Source organism: Phalacrocorax carbo, chromosome 1 (assembly GCF_963921805.1).
Source record: "Phalacrocorax carbo chromosome 1, bPhaCar2.1, whole genome shotgun sequence".
NCBI lineage: Eukaryota > Metazoa > Chordata > Aves > Suliformes > Phalacrocoracidae > Phalacrocorax > Phalacrocorax carbo.
The window spans coordinates 3,644,012-3,666,852 of record NC_087513.1 but is presented as its reverse complement, the minus strand read 5'-3'; the positions used below and the strand labels follow the sequence as shown (position 1 = coordinate 3,666,852).

Below are 22,841 nucleotides of genomic sequence, written 5' to 3'. Positions count from 1 at the left end.
ATGTCGTCTTACTGGATTTGTATTTATTAACCTTTTTCTACATCCTTGGGCTCTTTCTGTCTTCCAGCCCGTCCTGCCGTGAGCTGTCTCTAAGTGTACGTATACACGCAATGCTTAGCACAGCTAAGCCTTGATCTCCACTATGGATTACTGGCTTTTAATTAATAAAGGCACAGCTTGTGATTACTCATATGGGCACTCTGGCTCCGAGTTCTCTGCATTATTTGAGTGGTCTGCCCTGAGACCACTACAGTTTCTGTCCCAGGGACAGACATCTTTCTCTCCTTTTTAGTCTGGGCTACGGAAGGTCCAAGGGAGTTAGCACTTAGCAAGGCTTGACAGTGAGCAAGGAGGAGAAAGAACCCCGGAAAGGTCAAGCATGGGAGAGCCACCTTATATCTCCATAGTAGCTTCCTCCCTGCCACCAAAATTCCCTGAAAAGCCTTCACCAAAGGCAGCACAAAGCATCTTTATTCATCTGGAATATGTCGTCAGGAGAGATGATCCGATTAGGCTCTCAGCAGTGGAGCCACCAAGGTGTGCAGGGAGCACACAGAACATGCCACTGCTCAAGAAGTACTGGGCAGCTCCTGCTTACCATCCCCAAGCACTAATTAGCCATTACTCTTGACGGCTTCTAACACACATCAAGGTCTTTGCTCCCCTGTATTATTTGTGTCAGCAGAAATGAAGCTCACGCAGGAGGTGGATGATCTTTCATCTCCCAGTGACAGTAGAGCAGTGGCAATAGGGAGTGAGGTTTTTGCAGCTGCACTCTGGTTTGGTGAATGGTTAAAAAATCATGGGTTCTGTCAAAGGCAGATGGCAGTTAGCAAGGATGAGATCTTCCTGGCTCTCATAGATGGAATAAACTAACTGGGTTTTTAATGCCACTGCAGCCCTGAGGTGATGAGCACTGACTGATAGCAAAGACACAAGAGGGTGTTTGTGGCCAGCAGGTGAAAAGAGGTTCTCCTCCCCCTCTACTCTGCACTGGTGAGACCATATTTGGAGTGCTGTGTCCAGTTCTGGGCCCCCCAGTTCAAGAAGGGCAGGGAACTGCTGGAGCAAGGCCAGCGCAGAGCTGCCAAGGGGATCAGGGGCTGGAGCATCTCCCTGGTGAGGAAAGGCTGAGAGACCTGGGCTTGTTCAGCCTGGAGAAGAGAAGGCTGAGGGGGGATCTCATCAATGCTTATAAATACCTGAAGGGTGGGTGTCAGGAGGATGGGGCTGGGCTCTTTTCAGCGGTGCCCAACGCCAGGCCAAGGGGGGATGGGCACAAGCTGGAACACGGGAAGCTCCCCCTGAACATGAGGCCAAACCCCTTTGCTGTGCGGGTGCCAGAGCAGGGGCACAGGCTGCCCAGAGAGGCTGTGGGGTCCCTTCCCTGGAGACATTCACCCCCCGCCTGGACGCGGCCCTGTGCCCCTGCTCTGGGGGTGCCTGCTCCAGCAGGGGGTGGGACGGGGTGAGCTCCAGGGGTCCCTGCCAGCCCCCACCAGTCTGGGATTCTGTGATTCTCTGGGGAGAAGTAAGGAGAAGACCTGCTGTTTAGCTGTGATGCATTTATTCTAGCAAATCACATCTGTAACTTGCTTAGTTTCTCCTGGACTGAAAAATCCGTTGTAAGTACAGAAATTGTTATAGACTGCAAAGACCCTAGGCTGCTGAGGGCTGCTTCCTTGGAGAACAGACAGCAAACTGGAGCTATCTGATTTGGAGAGAAATCAGGCTGAAACAGTCTAAATTTAGTGAATGAGGTGTGTATTGTAAAATCAGTAATTCCAGATGTCTGAAAGGGCTCCGTCATCTTTTTTTCTAACTGGATAAGTCAATTTCTTTGGATCTGATTTTCACTCAAACCATATTTGAAATCATGACTTAAAATATTTGGCCATGATTAATAAAGGCTAAATATAAATGCCTTCCAAAAGCAGCCCTGGGCTTGTCTTCCTGGAATAATGACAGTAAACAGCCTGTTTCAATGTGCCGTGTTGCTGGAATTGTGATTTAACTTAGTCAAGCAGTCATCTAGCGCTCGTGAAATGTGAACAGCCCAGTGAATTTTAACCACACACAGAGCAACCTCGCAGTGGTGACCAGGTGCATTTGGTAGAGAGCAGGAGGCATTGAGGGAGTTCCTATATTACAGATACTGAATCAGTTCTTGTTTTATCTCATTACTATTTATTTTTAATAAAAGATTACAGACTTCTTAAGGAAGGTAGAGGAAGGACAAAATAAAACAGAAATAAAGGGGAACGGAAAGGAAGAACAATCCTATTCATATTCTGCTTCTTCTTAATCTCCTTCACAGAAGCTGATCTCTGTAAATCTGCTGAGATTCCTATCGGGATATATTTGTCTGCTCTTGAGATGTAAGAGGGAGAGCTGATTAACATCAAACAACACAAAGCGAATGGAGGAGAGCTTTGTTCAGGCTGATGTATAATTACTACCCTTTGCTGGCTGCTTTATATCAAGCCTAAAAGGATCGGAGGGATTTCCTTTGGTGAAAGTGATCACTCTGTCTGCATATTTCTTCCTTTTGCTCACTCACTTCGTGTGAGATCAGGCCTCCAAATTGCTAGACAACCACACGTAATGGAAAAGAAGCACTACACTGTTGATTTAATAGGAAAGTCACGTTTTTAATATGCAAAATAAAAATGTGGTCTTATTTAAGAATAAAGTCCACCCCCTCATCAGACCTGGATTCAGTCAAAGCTCAGCTTTAGACTCCCTGTAGTTACTGAAGAAAAGCAGGCATTTCCAGCATCAGCCCACCTGAGCTAAGATATAAGACAGGTCAAGGAACTAACACTGACTGGACACAGCTTTCAAAGCTAGATGAAGTTAAGTGAGATGAATGTTCCTCAGCTGAGGGTGCACATAGAATAATCTGATAAGTTCAGAGCACCTTCTGACCATCCTAAAATTTGGAGTTGGGGTTTTCTGAGACCAAAGACATGGGAAATAAAGAAATTACAAGGATCACTGAAGGCTTGGAAAGTGTTCTTCATCCTGCAGAGACTTAGAAGCTCAGTGGATTTAGTGTATCCAGGAAAAACCGAAGGCTTACAAACACACTAAGAAGAGATATCTAATGCTCTTTAATTGATGCTCTTTAATCAAGGGGGAAAAGGGGTAATCTCGGAGAAGGAGCTAAAGATGGACATATGCAATATATATCTTGCAGAAGACCACAGGCTTTGCATTCACCACAAGGTCTGAGGACGTCTCTGGGCTTGCCGTGCCCTGAGCCGGGCGTCCCTCTGGTCACAAGCGTCCCGTGGCCAAGGGCCTCGTGCCCGACCTGCCCGAGCTCAGCGCTGGGGACACCCCGCACGGCCAAGGGCTGCCGCCCCGGGCAGGCACTGCCCAGCAAACACCAGCCCTTTGTGTGCCCGGGCTGGGCGCTGGGCAGCTCTGCCGCTGGTGCCGGGGGCCAGGGAGAGGGGAGCAGGCGGTGGGAGAGCGGGGATGAGGATCCCCCCAGCTGGTCCCAAGAGTGAGGAGGAAGAAACCCCACCGTGAACATCACACACCTGCCAGGGAAGAGCTCAGGGCGGTGACAACTTGTAGTGACAACCCCACCTTTCTGTGGTAGGAAGACTGTTACCTTTGACCTACAACTCAGAGGGATGTTGGAATGATGGGCATCACACCAGGGAAAAGACATAGGTATTAGGAAGTATTTTGTCTAACAGAACAGAGTAAATTGCCCATATCTATTGTCTTCACTCTCACAGGCATATTCATGACACAAGGTTCGCACTTGTCTTCCAACACTCCTGACCTCACCTAATCCAAGCAATGATAAAGGATTGGCACTGCCAGCCCACCCTGCAATGAGTGCAGATGCTTTCGGAGAACAGGCAATGCTTTTGGGGAGCTGGAGATGCTCTGGGCGTGGGGCAGGGCATAGTGGATGTAACCTGGAAGCAGCCATCTTTGCAAACATGCTTTGCAAGCAGATGCTTTAACCACAAACCTTGCTGTGTTAGGGGATGGATCTAGTCAGCCTTCAGCAGGGTTACCCTGCTGGGTTGCAAGAATAAATTGGCCCAAAGAGTCAGCATGCCCATCACTGGCTTCTTTTACCTAGATCCCCTTTTGCTAGAAGAAGCTGGGCAAGCCCAGAGGAAGGTCTGCTCAGAGCACTCACCAGTGTCTTGTAATCAATCTGCTGTCGGATAAGCTTGTCCTCACTCAGAGAGTACCGCGCCTCCCCGGTGATGGAATCGATGGGACCCTTTTCCATCTGCTGCTTGATGGCACAGAAAAGGGAGAACAGAGGTTCACCAGCACACTCCTGCAGGGGTCAGAGACAACCGTGAGGTGAAACAAGAGAAGCAGAGGTGAGAACCCAACCAAACAGCGTGTCAATGCCTGCCATGGCTGACCGTCCCCAACACCTTGAGACAGATGTATCAGTGGGAATCAGTCTATTCCATACATTTTGGGGCTAAAGGTGACCTTCCACCTCCACAGAGAGCAACCAGCCCTCTTGAGTGTCCTGTCACAGGACAAAGGTGTCAGTGCTCCCTGGCAATGCTGGGGCTGGCAGAGCCTTGTAGCAGCTGTTCAGGCAATTGCCACCAGGCCAGAGCTTTGCACTGGAGCAGTGTTGGGATGGGTCCCAGAGGACCTGGAGACAGGTCTGAAAGGGAGATGGACTGCCTGTGCCCCATCCTGGGTGTCTGGGCAGAGCCCGCAGTCTCCCCAAGTGCTCTCATGCTGGAGGCAAATAGCAATGCTCAGGCAGGAGCAGCTCCATGACCCAGGGAAGATGCGCTCCTGGGTCTGTACAGTTGCGTTGGTGATGTCAGATGCGTGGGACCCAGCACAGGACAGCAACAAGCATCCCACGGGCAGGGCCAGCAGACACACCTCTCCCTAATTTCTCAGTCCCATCATTCACACTCACTGCACTCCTCTTCCCACACTTTTCCTAGCCTCTCCTCCCTTGCCTCCCTCTTCACATTTGCTGCCATGCGCCCCTCCTCGTGCTTTCTTCTATTACCTCCCTTCCCCTTCATCTCTCCATCCTTCCTCCCTTCCTCCCCACCTTGCCCTCTCCTCTTGCAGTGTGTCCCAACTCAACGAGCGAGGTCATTTTCCTCTGGTGTAAATCCCGGCAAAAACAAGTTAATAATCTGGAGCAAAGTGGCCCCTTTCTCAGTTCCTACACCTGTCTCCCACTTAATTAGCTTATCTGCCAGCAGCATATTGCTTCTGTGTGCCTGTCTCTTGCCCTTATCAGGCCCCTGTTCAGGGTAAGGCAAGAAGACAAGTAGCTGAGTGGGGGGAGAAAAGCCTATTATAAAAGCAGCGCTTTAGAGAGTCACCTCCTTATATCCTTTCCTTTCAGCTGAAAGCAGGAATCTGATACTGAAATCACTGAAATTACCTTCCAGGGACCTTCAAAACTTTCCCATGTGTTCATTCTTGAAGAGGCTGTGCCTGAGGAAGGCTCAGGGGAATGGTATTGATTTGTAAAGCCTTGAATTGCCAGGCAGACGGTGGTTATCCTGTCCAAACGGGGCTGTAAGGTGTAAGAATATCTAGCAACCTCACTGAGAGTGGTGGAGAGGTGCAGAGACCAGCTCCTTCCAAAAAGGCTGGCTCTGAGTTTGGTGCCTTGGCAATTAACGTGCTTGAGGTTCAATGTGTGTCCCCAAGAAGAAACAGCCATCACCCAGCAGTCAGTGGCAGGTCTCAAAACCTGAGAGCCTCTTGTTTTTACTACACGCCACCCCAAAGAGGCCCTCTGGGAGGAACAAGAGGGCTCAGGGGGTGTCTTAAGTCTTTTCACTGTTTTGTTGATGAGCAACCTGCAAAGCCAAGGCTATCTGCCACCAGGAATCAAAGCAGCAACAGCCTCAGCCCCTGCTGGGCTCTGGATGCAGCAGTCACATTTACATGGTGTATTGGGTCCAGCCCCCTGGACTCAGAGGGTGTACAGCCATGCCCAGGACAGGCTTGAGGCACCCTTATGCCAAGAAGAGCTTGGGCTTGGTCCTAAGTTAAACTAAGCAGGGATCTGGTTATGGCATGAGTAAAGCAGGTTAAGTATGAAGGAGGCACTGGGCCTCAGTACTGCCTCTGAACTGGGGTGGTGGGAGATGTCCAGCCACTACGCACTGAAAATATGGGTCATCACACGATGGCGGTCTGAGCCTTCTCGTAAAAGGAGGTAATTTTCTATACAGGTTTCCACCAGGCTCTGAATTCCCTCATGTTTCATCACAGGTCCTTAGAACCCCCCTCTGTACAGGAGTAACACCAACAGGCTGCCTCTCTAACAAACTGTCCCTCTTTGTTGCCCCTGGATCAGAAAACAGCCCCTCTCCCATTAGCCAGTGAGCTCTCTCCTGAGAATAAAAGCTTTCTCCTTTATACCTGGGAAGTTTTTGCCCCAACTAAACCTTGCCAAGAGGAAACACATTAAAGCAGCTGTTCATCCAGGCATGCTGCTCCTCTTACCTTGAGGAACTTGTACAGAAGGAAGGTGAACCAGTTGGTGAGCATTTTCTCAGCCACAGACTCTGTCCTAAAAGCCCACGAGAAAAAGCAAATTAGAAATGAGTTAGTCATGCCGGTCATATCAAAGGGCAAGTCAATAAATTGGCTTTGTCCATCTTACTGCCCAGATATCTGAGCCCCATGGAAAGTCTGGCATGACACCATGAAGATTAAGCATGTCCTAGGCTCTCTGTTTTAGCTTTGGATTTAGGAAACCCTCAGGAAAATCCTTACTGCCCTTTTAATTCTCCTGTGACTAGGGAAGTCCCAGTATGTCTCTCTCTCAGTTTCTCCATTAGTGAAATGGAGATGACAACATTTGAGGGACCCTTCTCAGACGAGCTCAGGAGGGATAAATCCATCAAATATGACGAGCTCAGAGTTAGGTCATATGAGAAGTAGGCTATATAAATACTTAAGACAGATCTAAATCACCAGAGAACAGTTATCTGGCACTGATTATCTCCCTGGCATTTGGAAGTGATTATAACCCTCAGTGTGTCAATGTGGCACAATCACAGAGCTCATCCTGCTGCCCTTGAACACTGTGTCCTCAATCAGACAAAAATCCTTCTAGAGTCTTTAGAGTGAACTTTTCCTACAGAAGGACCAACTCAGACCTGTAAATGTTTGGACACCAGGAGCACAGGGTGAATCTCTGTTGGCTCCAGTACGTGCACTGGTGTTACTCAAGAAGAAAGCAAGAGTCCCTGCCTGGATGTATTAAAGTGGGTCTCCCTTGTCCTGGCTATCACCAAAGCCACTTAGGGCTGCAGCTTGCTTTTTCGGTTCCCTAGTCCTTCAGCAGAAAGTTGATCTTGCTTCCTCTGGAGCATGGGACTTGCAAAGGGAAGGGTTCGCATCACTGGAGCCGTACATTTGGAAGCAGCCAGTGACCTTGCCTGAGAACAGCATCCTGTTACACCAACAGAGAGTAAATGACGGTCCCTTCCCTAGCTAAGCTCAGCTGATTTTTAGCCTGGTGTCCATAGGGGTTTCTCTGTTGTCACGGGCACATCTTGCTTAGGTGGTGGGGATGGTGGGGGAAGGGGTGACAATAGGGTGTTTGTTGTCACTCCTTTTGCCTGCAACCAGAGAAAGAGGTGATACGGTCCCAGTTTGCTACCGGATTAATGCTGTATTTTCTTTGTCTATAGTGACCATTGCCGTGCTCTGCCTAGAGACTGGCTCTGTCCAAACCAGCCTGTTTGCCCTTTATTCCCCTCAGTCAATGTCACCTAGCTGCTGTCCTGCATTGGTCACGGTATGATATTCAATTCCAGCAATCCCTACGCTTATCATGGGCTGAGCTTCTTGCAGGAAAAGTCACCTTTTCTGATGCTCTCTGGTGTGACACCTGGGACCCATCACATGGTGCAAACTTAGCATTACCATGAGAAAAAGAACTAAAAACCCATTATGCTGTTGCTCTCTGCCCTGGTTGCTTTGATTTCTTTGAGGCTGTAGATGTCATGTGGGAGGAACACTGGACACAGGCGAGGTGGGAAAATCATCCTAGCCAGCTCCTTCCTCCTGTCAAACACCCCCAAATCCAACACTGAAGAAAGTTTTTGGAAGATTCCCTTCCATCCACAGAGTCACAGGGAGGAATGGGAAGCATCAAGTTGAATCCAACTGCTCCAAATTATTGTCTGGAGACCTCACACCAACATCTGAATCCCAAGGCACTGAGCTAGTCACCTGTTCGTTGGTAGAATCTGTTCTGGTGCAGCTCAGTGCAGGACCTGCATCTCAGAGCACAAACCACATCTCTGATTTCTCCTTGCATTTTCAGAGCTTGGAACAGTGGAGATGACTTCTTTGTTCACTGCCTCTCCTTCCAAAGGCCACATTTCGTTTCCAACAAAGAGGACTAGAGTTAGAAAAAAGCTAGAAGAAGGAGGAAGAGGGAAAATGGGATGCTCAGGACAAGACAGGAATGAGCAACCAGGGAAGATAAAGAGATGGGGAAAGGGGAAGAAGAGGAGAAAATTAAGGGAGGAGACAGTTGGAAGGAGGCAGTGCCATCCAGCATCAGAGGAGAAGCACAGAAAGGAAGCCTGGGGACAGCTGGAGGGAGGTCACCAGCCAGGCTGTAGGGCTTGAATCACATCAGGCAGTCAAATGACACCAGAGCAAAGTCCAGTCTCTGCCCCTGGCTTTGCTACCCTGAATGCCAGGAAGCGCCTTCTCCTCCTTTTTTTGCTGGTTCTCTGTAGTAGGCTGCATGCCAGATGAAAACCCTCCCAGCAGGCAACACAGATCCCTTCCCTGCCCAAGCTGTCCATCACGATCAGCTGAGGGCTCCTCAAAGTTGGCTCTGAGCAGTGGCAAAGGCCTTCTGTCTTCAGTAGACCTCCCCTGATTTTACCTAGGGCCCTGGCTTGAATCAGAAGGATTGGTTCAGACCATGAAAAAGGGTTTAATATGATCCTAAAGGGAGAAAAGGCAGCATTTCCATGGGCAGGGAAAGCATGTTAATTATGAAGCAGTAGATTTCCAATTCAAGGGTTCCCGTACAACCCTGGTGGTTAAACCTTAGACCTGACCAAGAAGCACCAACCCAAACTTGTGACTGATATGAAACCAGTTCTGTTGTTCTGCTCAGCTCTGCTAACGGCTTCAGCAAGGTCCCAGTGCCAATGCTCTGGGAGAGACAGAAGATCACACAATGCAGCTGAAGAAGATGCTCCATGTGTCTGTAGTTAACTCATGAACAAGAAACACACCTGGGCAGTCCACGTCCCAGGCAAGAGAAGGCAGCAGCTGATTTACACACCAGGGATATAATATAACCTGTTCTATGTGATATACTCACAGGTCCTACACAATGCAGTTGGAGTTTTCAGGTTAAAAGGAAACACAAGCATAAATTAACAACTTAAGCACACAAGTCCAACATAAGAACTCAAATGTATGGGTTCTTGCTGCCCTTATGAAGCTTTCTAGAAGACCCACATTAAAATCCAGACGTAGTTCAGTTCTGTAACTTTTAATCATTGAGTGCTTTTTGGTTAGGGAGGAGATGGAGCAAGACCTACAGACACACTTGCTGAAAGGAATGCTCTGTCAGGAAGTCTTAAATAAGCAGGAAACCAGAAAGAGAGAGTGAGTCAGTCTTCATTCAGCCCTATTTTCCTTATTCATCCCTTTCTGCAAACAGCTTCATGCCAGCCCTATGGGGTCAACTGAACTGTGGCTGTATATCATCCTGATTTCACACCCTGCTGCACAAATAAAAATCAAGCAAATTTGTCCCTTTCCTCCAAAGATCACTAGCGTGCTTATGTTAGTGGGGCACAGGCCCATCCACGATCACTCCAGCCCCAGGCATCCTTACCTCCGGAGCAGCAGCTTCGGGTGGTTCTTGCTCTCCAGATTTTTGTCTATGAGGTCAGCCAAGAGCTGTTTGAGGACATCAGTAGCGTACTCCAGCTTGCTCTGTAGCACCGTCATGATCAGTGAGGCCACATTGCCACGGTCCCTCATGGAGAAGCTGCGCTGGGACTCCAGCGTGCGGATGAAGGACAGCAGGAAAACCTTGTTGTTGATGAGCTGGGCAAAGAGCTTCAGGCCTTTCTCCACCCGTTCCTGCCTGTAGCCAGGGACCTGCACAAGAAGAAGGAGGGTTTATACCTTTCAGCCACTGCCCACTGTGAGATCTCTCCCAAATGGGTCACACACCCTTTGCTACCTCTCTGCCCTCATCCCTCCAGCTCCTCCAACTATATACTTTGACACCAAACAGAAGGCAGTTCTGAGGCAGGGAAAAGGGAAAAGATGCTTCAGAAAACAGCATAAACAATTTAAAAAAACGGTCTTGCATCTAGCAGGCAGGTGAGCCCTTCCTTCTGCATCACAGGATCGTCCTGTGAGAAGGAAGAGAGTCCATACATCATCTGATGATTAGGAAGCCTGAGACACCTCCTAGCCACAGCCAGATGATTGTTTTCCAACCCTGTGTTTCCCTCCCTGAACAGTACATCAAAAAGAGATTGCTAATTCCTGGATATAGTGCCATACCATGTTGTACTTTTATTGTAATCAGACTGAAGTCTCACTCTATCTCCACCAAACACCTCTTTTTCATCCCTGCAAGAAACCTGCTTACAGAGATTTGGGGTTCAGCTTTAAGATGTGGGGAGAGGCAGCAAGAAAGTGAACAGGGAAGAGAGCCTGGGGTCAGGTTTTGAGGAGATTAAGAGATGCAGTGGCTGAGATGGTGAGCATGTAGCTGGGCCTTGGTTTGAAGAGCTAGGTAGATGGAGGTGTGAGAGGACACCCTAAGTTGGAACGTGTCTTAGAGGTCCCACTGCAAAAGGACCCCTGGGATGGGGAGGTGAGATGTTTTGGAGACAGAGAAGTTGATAAGTCACTAATGTATTTCTTAGCTGTGAGAGGCTGGTGAACTAATTTTTATATAGAGCAACTTAGGACCTCAACACTGGACCTTGGACTCCACAGTCCACAGCGGGTGTTACCCTTTCTGGTCCTTCTGGCTCTAGATGAAAATGGAGCCTAAACAGAGAACCCCAAACTCATTCCTCCATGTTGCTGAAGCTGTTCCAGCCCTTGAAAAAGCTCTCCTGGAAGCTGCAGGGTCTCAACACAGAGCAACACATTTCACTGAGGCACATATGTATTAATAACCAACCAGATTGGGCACTTCAATCCAAAACAAGTTGGCATGCTTAAACAACCAAGTAATGCAAGGCCCCTTAAAGAGTCATTACTTTTCCATTCTGGAAATTAGAGCTCTTAACTCTTTTTGCATACAGCAAATAAATTACTTCGTAAATAGCTTGAGACAACCAACCAACCAGCCAACCAACCACTACCACCCATCCTGCAAATAATTATTTTTAACTCACTTGCTTGAGCATTTAATATTGTCTATCCCCGGGTTATTACGGAGAATTAAAGAAATAACAAGAAAAGTATTTTGTACTGCATCTGGAAGCAGTTAATTAGCAAATGAACTGGAAATAAGTAAGACCTGCTCACTGTGGGATCGATGCTTGGGCCTTTTGCAATAAATAGTAACTCCTTCTAGGTGCTACAGGGAAGGAAGCAGAATGGAAATTGCCTACCCTGATATGCTGTTAGCCAAAGATGTTGACACCATAAGAGCTGTTGAAGATTTACAGAGGATTAAGGGGAAAAAAAAACAGAGATGAATGAAATGAAAGGAAGAGATCAAAGGTGGCAGATGGAAACATTAGCTCTGTGTCTCTCTGTATGTATCTGCATAAGGAGCATCCATGCTCAAAACTCTATAGGGGTCAGATGCTATTCTGTGGTCAGCTGGCTGAGGTTAATGAATATAGGGATCTTAACTGGCTGTGGGTATGATGAAAGTGTTTGTGTGTGTGTGTACGTGTATGTGAGAGAGACATTCATCACCCCTTGTCTCTTGCACTCATTTGTTGAAGCTGCTGCGTTACTCTTCCTGAGGGAAAGCAGCTTGAGGCCACTCTGCCTGCACCCCAAAGGCAAATACAGTATTCAATGTGTAGCTGAGCTTCTTACACAATCCCACAACTCCTTGCTGCTGACAGATCAGTCTTTTTTAATGGTTCTCTCCATATAGTTTGATGAATTTTGGCTCTCCTGAAGGGAAGGAGCAGAGACAAGCAGGCACCTCTGATTACACAACCAGCCAAGCATGGCATTGCCTGCGCCAGCTCCTGTTCCCCGTCTCTGCCAACTAACCCCAGTCCTGGCCTCCAACAAACCCACCAGCCCATGCCAGAGCCTCTCTGAAGCTGAGAGCTTGCCAAAGACCCTGCAGAGAGCTCAGCCAACGACCTCCCTGGCCTTGGCCATGGTGTATCCCCTTGTACTCTGGTCCAGGTATCCCTAGAGCAGAGCCTGTCCATCTGCCAAAGCCTGAAGGAATTTTGTAGCATGAGCAGACCTCGGTGGAGGTCCCATCAAATTCATTGTCACCAGTGAGGTAATGTAGGCTGTGTGCAGACCCCAACAGTGCTGGGCAACGTCTCACTGTCCTCCCACTGCTGCGGTCCAGAGAGCTGGGTTAGAGAAGGCAGACGTGGGCAGGGTATGGGCAGACTGACGCTGTGGTTTTCTGATTTCCCTGAAAACCACAGAGCTCAGCAAAGGTGGAAATCCTTCAGTGACTGCAGGTTATTTCTATAGGTGTTACCAGGAAAAAAAGACTTCTTGGTAGTGTCAGTGCTGTGCAAAGCTGCAGTGACACAGGCAGCTATGCTGCTCTGCCATACAACCTTTTTTCCTGGCTGCTGCACATCTGTAGCTAATAAATCCACTCTAAAAAAAAACCAAACCCCAGCAGTATGAAGACCAAGGAGGAGTTTAATACAGTAGATCTAATGTACATAGATCTATAAGACTTTTTCAAATAGATGAGTGATCAAACAGAATTTAACATCTAAGATAGCAGCAATCATCTTCTTCTTTGAACCTGGATTTTTAATGAGGTAATACTTCATCCCTGGTAGGACACAGCACCGTAAGCTCTGTCCTACACCATCACATCCTCACAACTGACATAACATCTCTTGCATTCAGGATAGAACAGGGAGGCATGAGAGAAGCCAGAAGCAGTAGTTGTTGATTTCTTACCTCCAGATCCCTCAGGACTGGATGATCTTCAATGCCAGGGAAAAGCACCCTCATGGTATATGTTCGGTAATCGAGGAAGGGGATCCCAGCTCCATCCAGATCGCTTGTCAGCTCGTGAATATCTGTCTGTAGCTCTGCAAAGGCTAACACAAAAAAGGAACAACTCATGTAATACTGCCAGTCCAGTATCACTCCCTTACTGTGATGGGAAAAGCCCTCAGACTGATGTGGAGAAGCAACATGTGGAGAGGAAGAAGGTGGGCAAGAACAGTCTCACCTTTCCTACAACACAGCCTTTCCTCAGGGGCACGTGCCAAGGCTCTCCTTGGACTGTGAGTTAGCAAATACACCTTGGACAAGGTGGAGGAAGGCTGGACACGGGGAAATAAACAAAGTCAGAGTAAATCCAGGCTTGAGCCAGACCCAGAAGCTTCAACACTCCTGTTCCTTGGTGATATTTTGGCTCAAAGCATTGTGGGTGGATCTCTCTCTTATACAAATGCTGACAAAGTGTCAGTCTTCCTTCTTCGTCCTACCTTCTTTGCACTCCAGTGCCACCCTGGACTCCAGGTTGTCCATCTGCATCTGCAGACGCTTGAGGGTGAGGTCGCTTTCTCTGGATTTGCGCTTGTATGCAATCAACACAGCCACAATGAAGATGATGAGCAGGCCACCGGCCACGGCAATGCTGACAATAGCTGGCAAGCTGAGAGGGCTGTCTGGAGAGATGTAGACCATCCCTGGGGAGAACTCCATCCCTCCTACACGAGCCTAAAGAGAAGGCAGGAAAAAGTCACATTGAAACTGCCAAACAAATCGGAACACAGAGAAACTCCATCATGAGCTGCTGTGTGAGGACCTTGCTTTTAACAGCCAGAAAGAAACCCTGCCAGCGGTACTGCTGCAAGCCCAAAACACTCTGCTGAAGCAAGTCTGTTAAGAGCCCATTTTTACATGAACACCACTCCCAACAGTAATCCCACGGGGTACTACTTCCTCAAGGCTACTACAAGATTGTTCAAGGCTATTTGTAGAGTAGGATAAGTTTGAGTGGCAGGGGGAAAAGCAGTGCTGACTATCTCGAGGTATATAAAGAAAGCTTCTAGGACTGTGCCATGGTGGGGGAACACTGGTTATAGATCAACATAAAGCTATGCAAAGAGCTTGAAGGATTGTGACACGGTGATGAACCCCTATCACTTCACCCCATCTGAGCTTTGTCACAGAAAGGCACAGCAGGCACTGTGCGAAGTGCAAACTCTTGCTGCCAGGCAGAAATGCAGTCAAGACCCGAGGGCTACGTGCTTCTCCCTCCCACTGCAGTTGGAACCATTGCAGCATGTAATTGAACCTTTTTCTTTCTTCTCTATGAGGAGCTCTCCCTCGCCTTCCCAGCTCTCACAGCAGCTAGTGAAAACTTCCCCACATCCCAGCCTTGGGATGATGGCTAGCCTTGTCCTTCATTCCACTCGCTCTCAATTACTCAGTCTGTCTCCAGCCTGCTTGCATATGTATTAATCCCAGGCCTCCCATGCCTCAGCTCAGGCACCTACTCAGGTTTCCTCTCCAGGTTGCCAGAGGAAGAAACTGGCCCAAGGAGGAAGGGTTGGAGCCAGCAGAAAAGACTATGGAGCAAAGAGTCATGAATTAATGAAAAGTTTTGCAGCTGCTCTTGCTCCTCACCACCACAGCCCTTGCTGGGGATATGAATCTCTGTGACCCCACCAGCTCCTAGAATTATTCTGGCCCCAGTTACAATGTCTGAGAAGTTGTCTGTTTTGCTCTAGCACCAGCTGTAGGGTGTTCCTCAGTGGGTCCAGGCCAAAGCCACCTAGAAAGCACCCTTAAGTCTTGGACAGGAAAAAAGTGAATGTCTGGGAATACCTAATTTCCATCCACAAGGTCCTCTCATGTTCTGAATACTCCTAAGCATTTTGGGATGGGCTCTAGAAAGTTAACAACATCTACAATGAAAAATGAAAGCAAACCTAAGATCATCTGACCAGGTACAAGTGTTTCAAAGTGATCATTCTGTAGCATGACACTGATGACTTGTAGAGCATCTCCAGTGGCCAAGGAACAACCTAGCACCCATGTAAGCTGAGGATGCAGCAGTAACTAGTTTTCCCATCTATTCTAAGATACAAGGTCCAACTCGCTTATAAAGCCTGCAAAAGGCAGAGATTTGGTATTAGTATGTCGCATGCTCAGCTGGAAGACAGACTGCCAAACTCACATGCTAATCTAAGCACTAAAAGCTATTACATTTTGCCCTAGACAACTGACCCAAATCCTCCCAGCCAAATATCTTCACCAGTTTGCACCATTTCCCCCTGTCATAGTGGATCAATTAATAGATTCATTATATTTAATTTTCTGTTTCCAACAGTGGTCCTTTTCCTCCATGCCCTGCGGTCAGAAGAGCCCATTCAAGGAGTATCAAACAACCCTGTCCCAGTCCCCAGTGCAGGTCCATCCTCAAAGCTCACAGAACAGCCCGTCTCCATGAGTAGGATTCCTCTTACCAAACATCCAACACGCACACCTGAGTTAGACATTACAGCATGCTTTCAGAGTCAATACAGAGAAAAAGCACTTTCAGTGTGTGATTTATGTGAGCTGCTTTTAACATCTGCTTTGACATTAGAATGTGGCGTTTTATTCAGTGGAAGTTCCCATTTCTCTCCGTTAACTATTTCTCTCCTAGAGGTAGGTGTCTAACAAAGTTAGCCCCAGTGCGTTCCTTTCTAAAGGTGGTTTCCCACACTGCGAAGGTCTCACAGTCCACGAACCAAACTGCTACGATCTGAGGGAATCGGTCTCTTGAAGAAGAAAGCCTGCAAGGCTGCAGTACTATTGTGAACATTTAAAAGAAAAACAAGCAACTATGTAGATATGGCCCTACTTTATTTCTTGGGCCACAGAGTGTTTTTGAAGAAAGCTATTTATACCTTCCAGAAGACTGAACATGAGCCCTCCATACTACCAAACAACAGTTTGGTCACCTATAAAGCCTATTAATAATTAATTTGTTCTAAATGGCACTATGGCAGAACCTAGTTTTCTCCAGCAAAGTCTTAGAGGCCACTTGCAGCACTTCAGTAGATATTGTGCAAAACTTGACTGAGATAGTGTCTTTCCTAGTGCAAGCTTGCCCTGGCCAAATGTAAGTATCTACCTTAAGATGAGATGAATTGTGCCCTGAACTTCAATTGCTGTATTTGACCATCTCTCCGTTCACAATACAGAGTCCAGTGTGACTTTCCGTATGTAAGTGCCTACATTAGATACCAGCAACCCTTCAAATGTACTCCATTTCCTCATTGCAGACCTTCTCCAACATAGTTACTCATGCTTCTTCCTTATATCCCTTTCTCTTCCTTGGCAAAGAGCTTGCCTCTGAGTTTTACTCCGTCTTTTTTAACCATTCCTCAGGCCTTTTAGTTCTTTTCTATTTTTTCAAATATTTAACTCTGTCATTGTATAAAAGATAGATCAAAAACATGTTGACATCAATGTGTGTCCTTGTCATTGTTCCTTCCTATAGAAATAATCTCAGCGTTGTATGGTTGATTCAGTCCCATGGTCCCCTCTCAGATCTAGGCCACCTCACTTCACAAGAAAGGGTTTGTTCAGCAATTTACTCAAGGTCACACAGTAAATCATTGGCAGACACAGGAGGAGGGCCTGGGAGAGCTACCTGCCAATTATCCTGACCATCAAAGTGACATTCATGTGAAACATGGGATACATTTTGTACAAATCCAAGCAACACAGATGCTGTGCCGTGCTGGAGGAGGCATTTCCCAGCCCAGCTGTCCCCCTGGTAAGTTCCAGATGAGAAGTCCATCCTTGAGCGCTGGCCTCCATCACAGTTGACCTTCTGTGTTTGGTTTCCAGCCCAGATGCTGCCAAAGGGTTGCCTCAGCATTGGCAGTTGAATGAGAAATCTGTAACTTGCCCCTAACACTGATGCTCATTAACAGGCTTCAGTGCGATCATCTTCCCACATTTCCAGCAGCATCTCTTGTTTGATCAGCATCCTCAAAAAGGGATTATTTTTTTTCTCTGTGGCTTCGCTTAAGCTGTCCCAGGCTGCAGAAGCAGGGGAGTCTTTCCAATTAGTAAGACCTTACCAGATGTTCATCCTCCCTGATCCCCAGGGGTTGATTATTGCTCACCTGACTTTAAGTTTTCTCTCTCTAGGATGGGCTTTGTCCATCTCTGACTAACCATATGTTTAATTATATTCATGAAAATGACAGGGAACATATATTGCCTTGTTCAAAAGCTTTGGTATTCACACAGAGAAAATCTCTCACTTCATTACTGCTCCTCTTGGAGTATCTTAATGTGCTTTACAATGAATCGAGAGCCACAGTATATTTGCATGGCTGAAAGGATTATTACCTCTATTTTACAGATGACAAACTTTGGCACAGAGAAGTTAAGTAGCCAGTATGAGGTCTCCCAGCAGCAGTCACAAATGAGACCCAAAATGGTCACCATAAACTCTTTATTTTATAAAAGTCCCCCAAAACCTCTCTTTTTAAAGAACCATGCAGTGTATCTCCATCAACCTCGATGAGTCTCACTGCATTGAAATAAATAAATATGTGACAGACACAGCTTTGGGAGGGCAACAGAGAGGTGGAAAAAAGTTGATCACAAGAAACATTGATCATCTGTATGTCTGATGTCAGTTGTCAGCTTTTGTTGTGTTTCCACCCACAGCTCGGTAGAGCTCAGATGAGTTTGCTGATGTGTTGTTTATCAAGCAGCAGCATTGAGGAATGCAAATTACTGAGAGGAAAGTAAAGGGGGAGTGAATAAGTCAATGGTGAGAGGAGGAGAAGCTCCCTCTGATGTAATCACTGGGCCCATTTTTCAGAGGTTCCAGGAAGGATATGCAGGAGTACACGAAGTTGTATCGATCTTAAAACCTCAAAGTCCTGTCAAAATAGAGTCCTTGTGGTGCATATTTTTTTCTCGTACATGAAGGCAAATTTTAGCCACCAGCATGTTAGTAATTGCTGGGGACTGTGCTGAGTTAACAAAGTATGTCATGTAAGGAGCATGTTGCATATATGAAGTCACATGAGCGTCTAGGGTTCATACAGCCCTTACAAAACCAGAAGAGAGGCAAACTTTCCTAAAGGGTTTTGTTTATGAAAGGTTTCTCACTGTCCATAAAGATCTCCAGGTTACTCTTCTACTCTTCTCCAAGTTACTTTTGATGGGGTTCTTATATCAAGAAGGGTCCTTGGTGTTTACGTTATCTACAGAGAGCAAATGGAGATGCTAAAAGTCCTGCAAGATCTCTGCCAGCTCTTCAGCGCTGGTGTGCCCTCCCAACCCACCGGTGGACAAAAGGCTGATGAGGTTCAAGCACCACTTACCATCACTTTGTGCCGTCCAATGAGGTTTGGGGACTCACACAGTAACTGCACATCTGATACGGTCACCGTGCAGGGCTTCTCACCAACCAAAACGGTGTAGTTCAGCTTCGCATTCCCTCCCGCCACTGGTGGGATCAGGTTCTTGCCCTGGATAGAAAGGAATATCACACCCCACCCCCCAAAAAAACCAAAAAAACATCAGGAAAGAGTTTGCCTTCCACCTCTAGTTTGTTCCTGTGACACAAATGTTAACATTGCACTTTATGTTTGTGGTTCACCGTTCACTAACACAGAGAGGAAAAGCCAATTTAGGACGTAATGCGGAGGACAGCATGGATGGCTACAGACTGTAATCGGTCAAAACAGCCTGTCCTGCTCCTCTCTGGAACTAAATGAGAAACGTTCCATATAAGTCTTGCACAAGCAGGCCCTCACAAAACGTATTCAGGCAAGTAAGACAGACCCCTTGCCAACCATGCAGGAAGGTATTCTGTAGGCGCAATCATTTCTTTGCATATGCACCATGTACAGGTGCTGATACAGAAATGCTCAGTCATAAAATTCCTTCTCTGTACTGCTGTCCAGATTACAGAAATGAAACAGGGCTATTGTAGGATCTCACCAGGGGTGAGAGGAAGGTCTTGAAAACACAAGTGAGAAATAGACTTGGGTATTTAATTGCCAGCCCTGTTGCAGCGGTAGAAAATGTTCCTCTCTGGGTACACAGGTAGCTGCAGCAGGAGTTTGTATTTTTTAGTTATGGGTATTGGCAGATGCTGAGCAGTGATTTGTGTTTGCAGATGGTGGCTGTGATATGATGCAATATAGTAGGTGCAATGAGTGGAGAAAATCTCTGGGATGCAATCGGGATGCCACTGTGATTCGTGGGGTGCTGGCAGACACAGAGAGGCAATAGGCAGCATGTGTTTGCCCTTCCTCATCTAGGCCTTGGTCCCCATCTCACCTTCAGTATGATGGGACTTCCTGGCTTCAGCTCCAGGATCCCTGAGGGATTGAAAACCTCAAAGATTGGGTTTGGGTAGTAGGTGAAGTTGGTTTTGTTGAGAATCAGCAGGGACTGCACGTTGTCAAGAATGAAGCCAAACTCCTCTGGACGCTCAGCGAGCTCAGACTGGTGATTGGGATCAACAGCCAGCGCCGGAGCCTGGCAGGTCATCTCCGTGCTGTTCTGCACCTCGCAGTTCTGGAAAAAGAAACCCAGCACAAGGAGTGTTTATGGATAATGCCCCCAGCCCTCCTGGTGGGCAGATACCTCCCAGTGAAATGCTAGCCCACCTACTGCTGGAGGACAGGGAGGACCAGACCTCCTCGGTTATTGTGAGACAGGCTGGTGCTTCACTGCTTCAGACCAAACCCCATACCCATCAGACAAGAGAGGCTGGGAAGGGGTTAGGAAAGCTTTGCCAGGGAAGGTGTGTGGAACAGTTTGCACTGCTGTTGGGCATCCTGTGCCTCTTCCCTGAGGAAGCTGAGCCTCTGGGGCTGCCAGTGGCACCATCTTCCCCTAACCTCATTTCCTTCTGGAAATAGTTCTTCCCTCTTTTTTTTATTTTATTATTTTTCTCTGTACATCAGAGGCTAGTCAAAGCCTCACTATCACCCTGAAATTAGCTCTCACGCTCTGAGGATCACTCCAAAAGTGTACATCCAGTGCATGCTCAGTTGTGCCTAGGATTCCTGTTTGAAGCACAAGTCTTATGAGGAGCAGATGAGGGAATGGGTGTTGTTTAGTATGGAGAAAAGGAGACCGAGGGGAGACCTTATCGCTCTCTATGACTACCTGAAAGCAGGTTATAGCGAGGTGGGTGTTTGTCTCTTCTCCCAAGTAACAAGTGATAGGATAAGAGGAAATGGCCTTAAGTTGCACCAGTGGAGGTTTAGATTGGATATTAGGACAAATATCTTCACCAAAAGGGTTGTCAAGCATTGGAACAGGCTGGTCAGGGAAGTGGTTGAGTCACCACCCCCGGAGGTGTTTAGAAGGTGTGTAGATGTGGTGCTGAGGGACATGGTTTAGTGGTGTGCTTGGAAGTGTTATGTTAACAGCTGGACTTGATCCTAAAGGTCTTTTCCAAGCTAAACAATTCTATAATTCTATGATTTCATTGAACATCGGGTTACCTGAAATGAAGCCCAGGAAGCTGGAGCAGTGAAGACAGTGAGGTGGGTCTCAGAAGGCCCTGAAGTTGGCTTACAGCCCTGACAAAGTCCTGCTTCTTTTGTGTATTTGAGAAATGGGTAATAGGTTGTAAAAGGCATTTTATCCTGACTCCCATTTTAAATAAGTAAGAGTTAGATGTCTGGTTGTCCTTCAGAATCTGAGCCTTCATCTTTCTATGCCATGGCTGCTAGCACAATGCATCCTGGTCTCACTAGGAACGAGCAGGCTCTGTGGGGAAACAGCACCAGCTCCATGGGATCCCAGCTGTGCTTGATATAAGAATCTTCTCTAAACCAGTCTGATACCTCCAGCATTGAGAGCACACTCACTATCACAACTAGCATAGCTCGAGCATTAATATTGCTTTGGCTCGATCCCATAGAGGGGTAAGTGGCTTGGACCAGCCAGTTTCATACTGCAAAGTCAGTCAGATATTCTTTGCTGTAACAGCTCTGACAAGAAAGAAAAGGCACTGGCGTACTTCCCAGCACAAAACGGGTGGGGAGTTCTACATGAGCACGTGTAAGATGATGAATAGGCTTCATCATCTGCACAATGGCATGATTGTTTGAGACCACTGTGTCAGGCAAGAGCTGGAGTCTACTGGAGGAATAAGATGAAGTCTTGTAGGCTTCTAATTCTGGAGGAAAGCTAGGTAAGTGTTTGGCTGTGTTGTACCAGGAAATCAACATACTATGAAAACATACCTACAAATATGCCTAATCAGTTGGATCAGGGTTTTCCCAGAGTTCATGAGGGACTGGAAGATTGCCAGTCAAGATTCACATCAGACACAGAATCCAATCTGAACAGATATTTCCTGAATCTGGTGAGGTGTGGAGGTGACAAAATTGCTTTGGATTTGGCTTTAGGCAGGGAGATGTTAGTTGATGGCAGAGCTGGGATAAGACCAAGATCTAGGTCTCCCAGTCTGCAAACTGTAGATGCAAATAAATCATCCCCATATTCCTGCATTTTCTTTTTGGATCTACCACAGTTTCACCGTTGTTCATGTGGCAGTAGACAATTTTAATGTCTGCAAAGTGCCTTGAGAACCTTGTGTGGAAAGCCTGAGGATTAACCTTGAAACTTGAGAAATGCAGAGGAGCTGGGCTTTCTACCCCCACCCCAATTAGTCCCTCTGTATTTTTTACTTTTGGAACCTCTTCGTCTGGGACACTCTTTCAAACTTGGTCCCAGAAAATGCCCATACACAGCCAATATCTTTTCAGCTACTGTTGCATGGCCCCATCCTCCAACCTACTGTAGGTCCCAGCAGGTGCCGCCTGCCTCTGAGTTTACTAAATGGAGGTTCTAAACTTACAGATTTTACTCCTGTATCTGGAGCTGCTCAGCACCTACTGATAATTGGCTTCTTCCAAGTGATTTGTCCTCCCAGATCCTAGTAAAGCTCTGCTGGCCTGAGCTGCTTCTGATTCCTTGGTAGTCACTGAGAGCTGAATGAGGCTGTAAATCTAGCTGGTTAAACCTGGATTCACTTGCAGGATCCCAAAAGGTCCAGGGAGTGGACACAGTAGTACCAAAGAGTATTATTCACAGTCCCTTCTGATCCTGGCATGCTTAGATAATAACATGAATTTGGGTCTATTTATGCACAGGCATAGCTGATAAATAATGCAGGTTATACACGAGCCAGGAGAGAGGACGGGTATCCTTGAGCCAACAGCAGAAACAGGTTCAGCAGAGACCAGGAGCAGAATAACCCTTCATGGCATCTCTCTCTGGTCTTGCTTTGGTCCAGTGCTCCTTCATGGAGAGAAGACGGGTAATCTTTCTGAAAGCAAGTCATACCCTTTTTCTGCATGCAATAAGAGATTTCAACCTCCAGAGCTGTTAGCCAGCCCCCATCACCACCTTGGACATGTCCCTTCCTTTGATTGATCCCCAGCTCAACAGCCATACTCACGTTGACGTGTTCCCTTCCACCATGCTTTGCCCGGATCTGAGGGTTTTGGATCAGGTCTAGGTGAGTTCCCCACACCGCAATGGGTGTGTTGCCGCTAGAGAAGAAGATATGAAAGAAGAGCATAAATCCAACTAATAGATATCAGGACCAAATACCAGCAACGGGTGATGTATAGTCCTAAACATTGATTGCAAAGCGT

At 47.2% G+C, this 22,841-nt stretch overlaps 1 protein-coding gene across 4 annotated transcripts in view; it reads right to left on the bottom strand.

The window, feature by feature from the left end:
- PLXNA4 (plexin A4) overlaps positions 1-22,841 on the bottom strand; it is a 460,966-nt gene that overhangs the window by 39,459 nt on the left and 398,666 nt on the right. For all 4 annotated transcript variants that reach the window (XM_064442386.1, XM_064442376.1, XM_064442394.1 and 1 more), the window contains 8 exons: positions 22,643-22,736; positions 19,498-19,737; positions 18,534-18,680; positions 13,671-13,905; positions 13,135-13,277; positions 9,869-10,137; positions 6,490-6,556; positions 4,169-4,315 (listed from right to left, as the gene is read on the bottom strand). In XM_064442386.1, the coding sequence (XP_064298456.1) occupies positions 4,169-4,315; positions 6,490-6,556; positions 9,869-10,137; positions 13,135-13,277; positions 13,671-13,905; positions 18,534-18,680; positions 19,498-19,737; positions 22,643-22,736 (1,342 nt within the window). The remainder of the gene's footprint in view (positions 1-4,168; positions 4,316-6,489; positions 6,557-9,868; positions 10,138-13,134; positions 13,278-13,670; positions 13,906-18,533; positions 18,681-19,497; positions 19,738-22,642; positions 22,737-22,841) is intronic.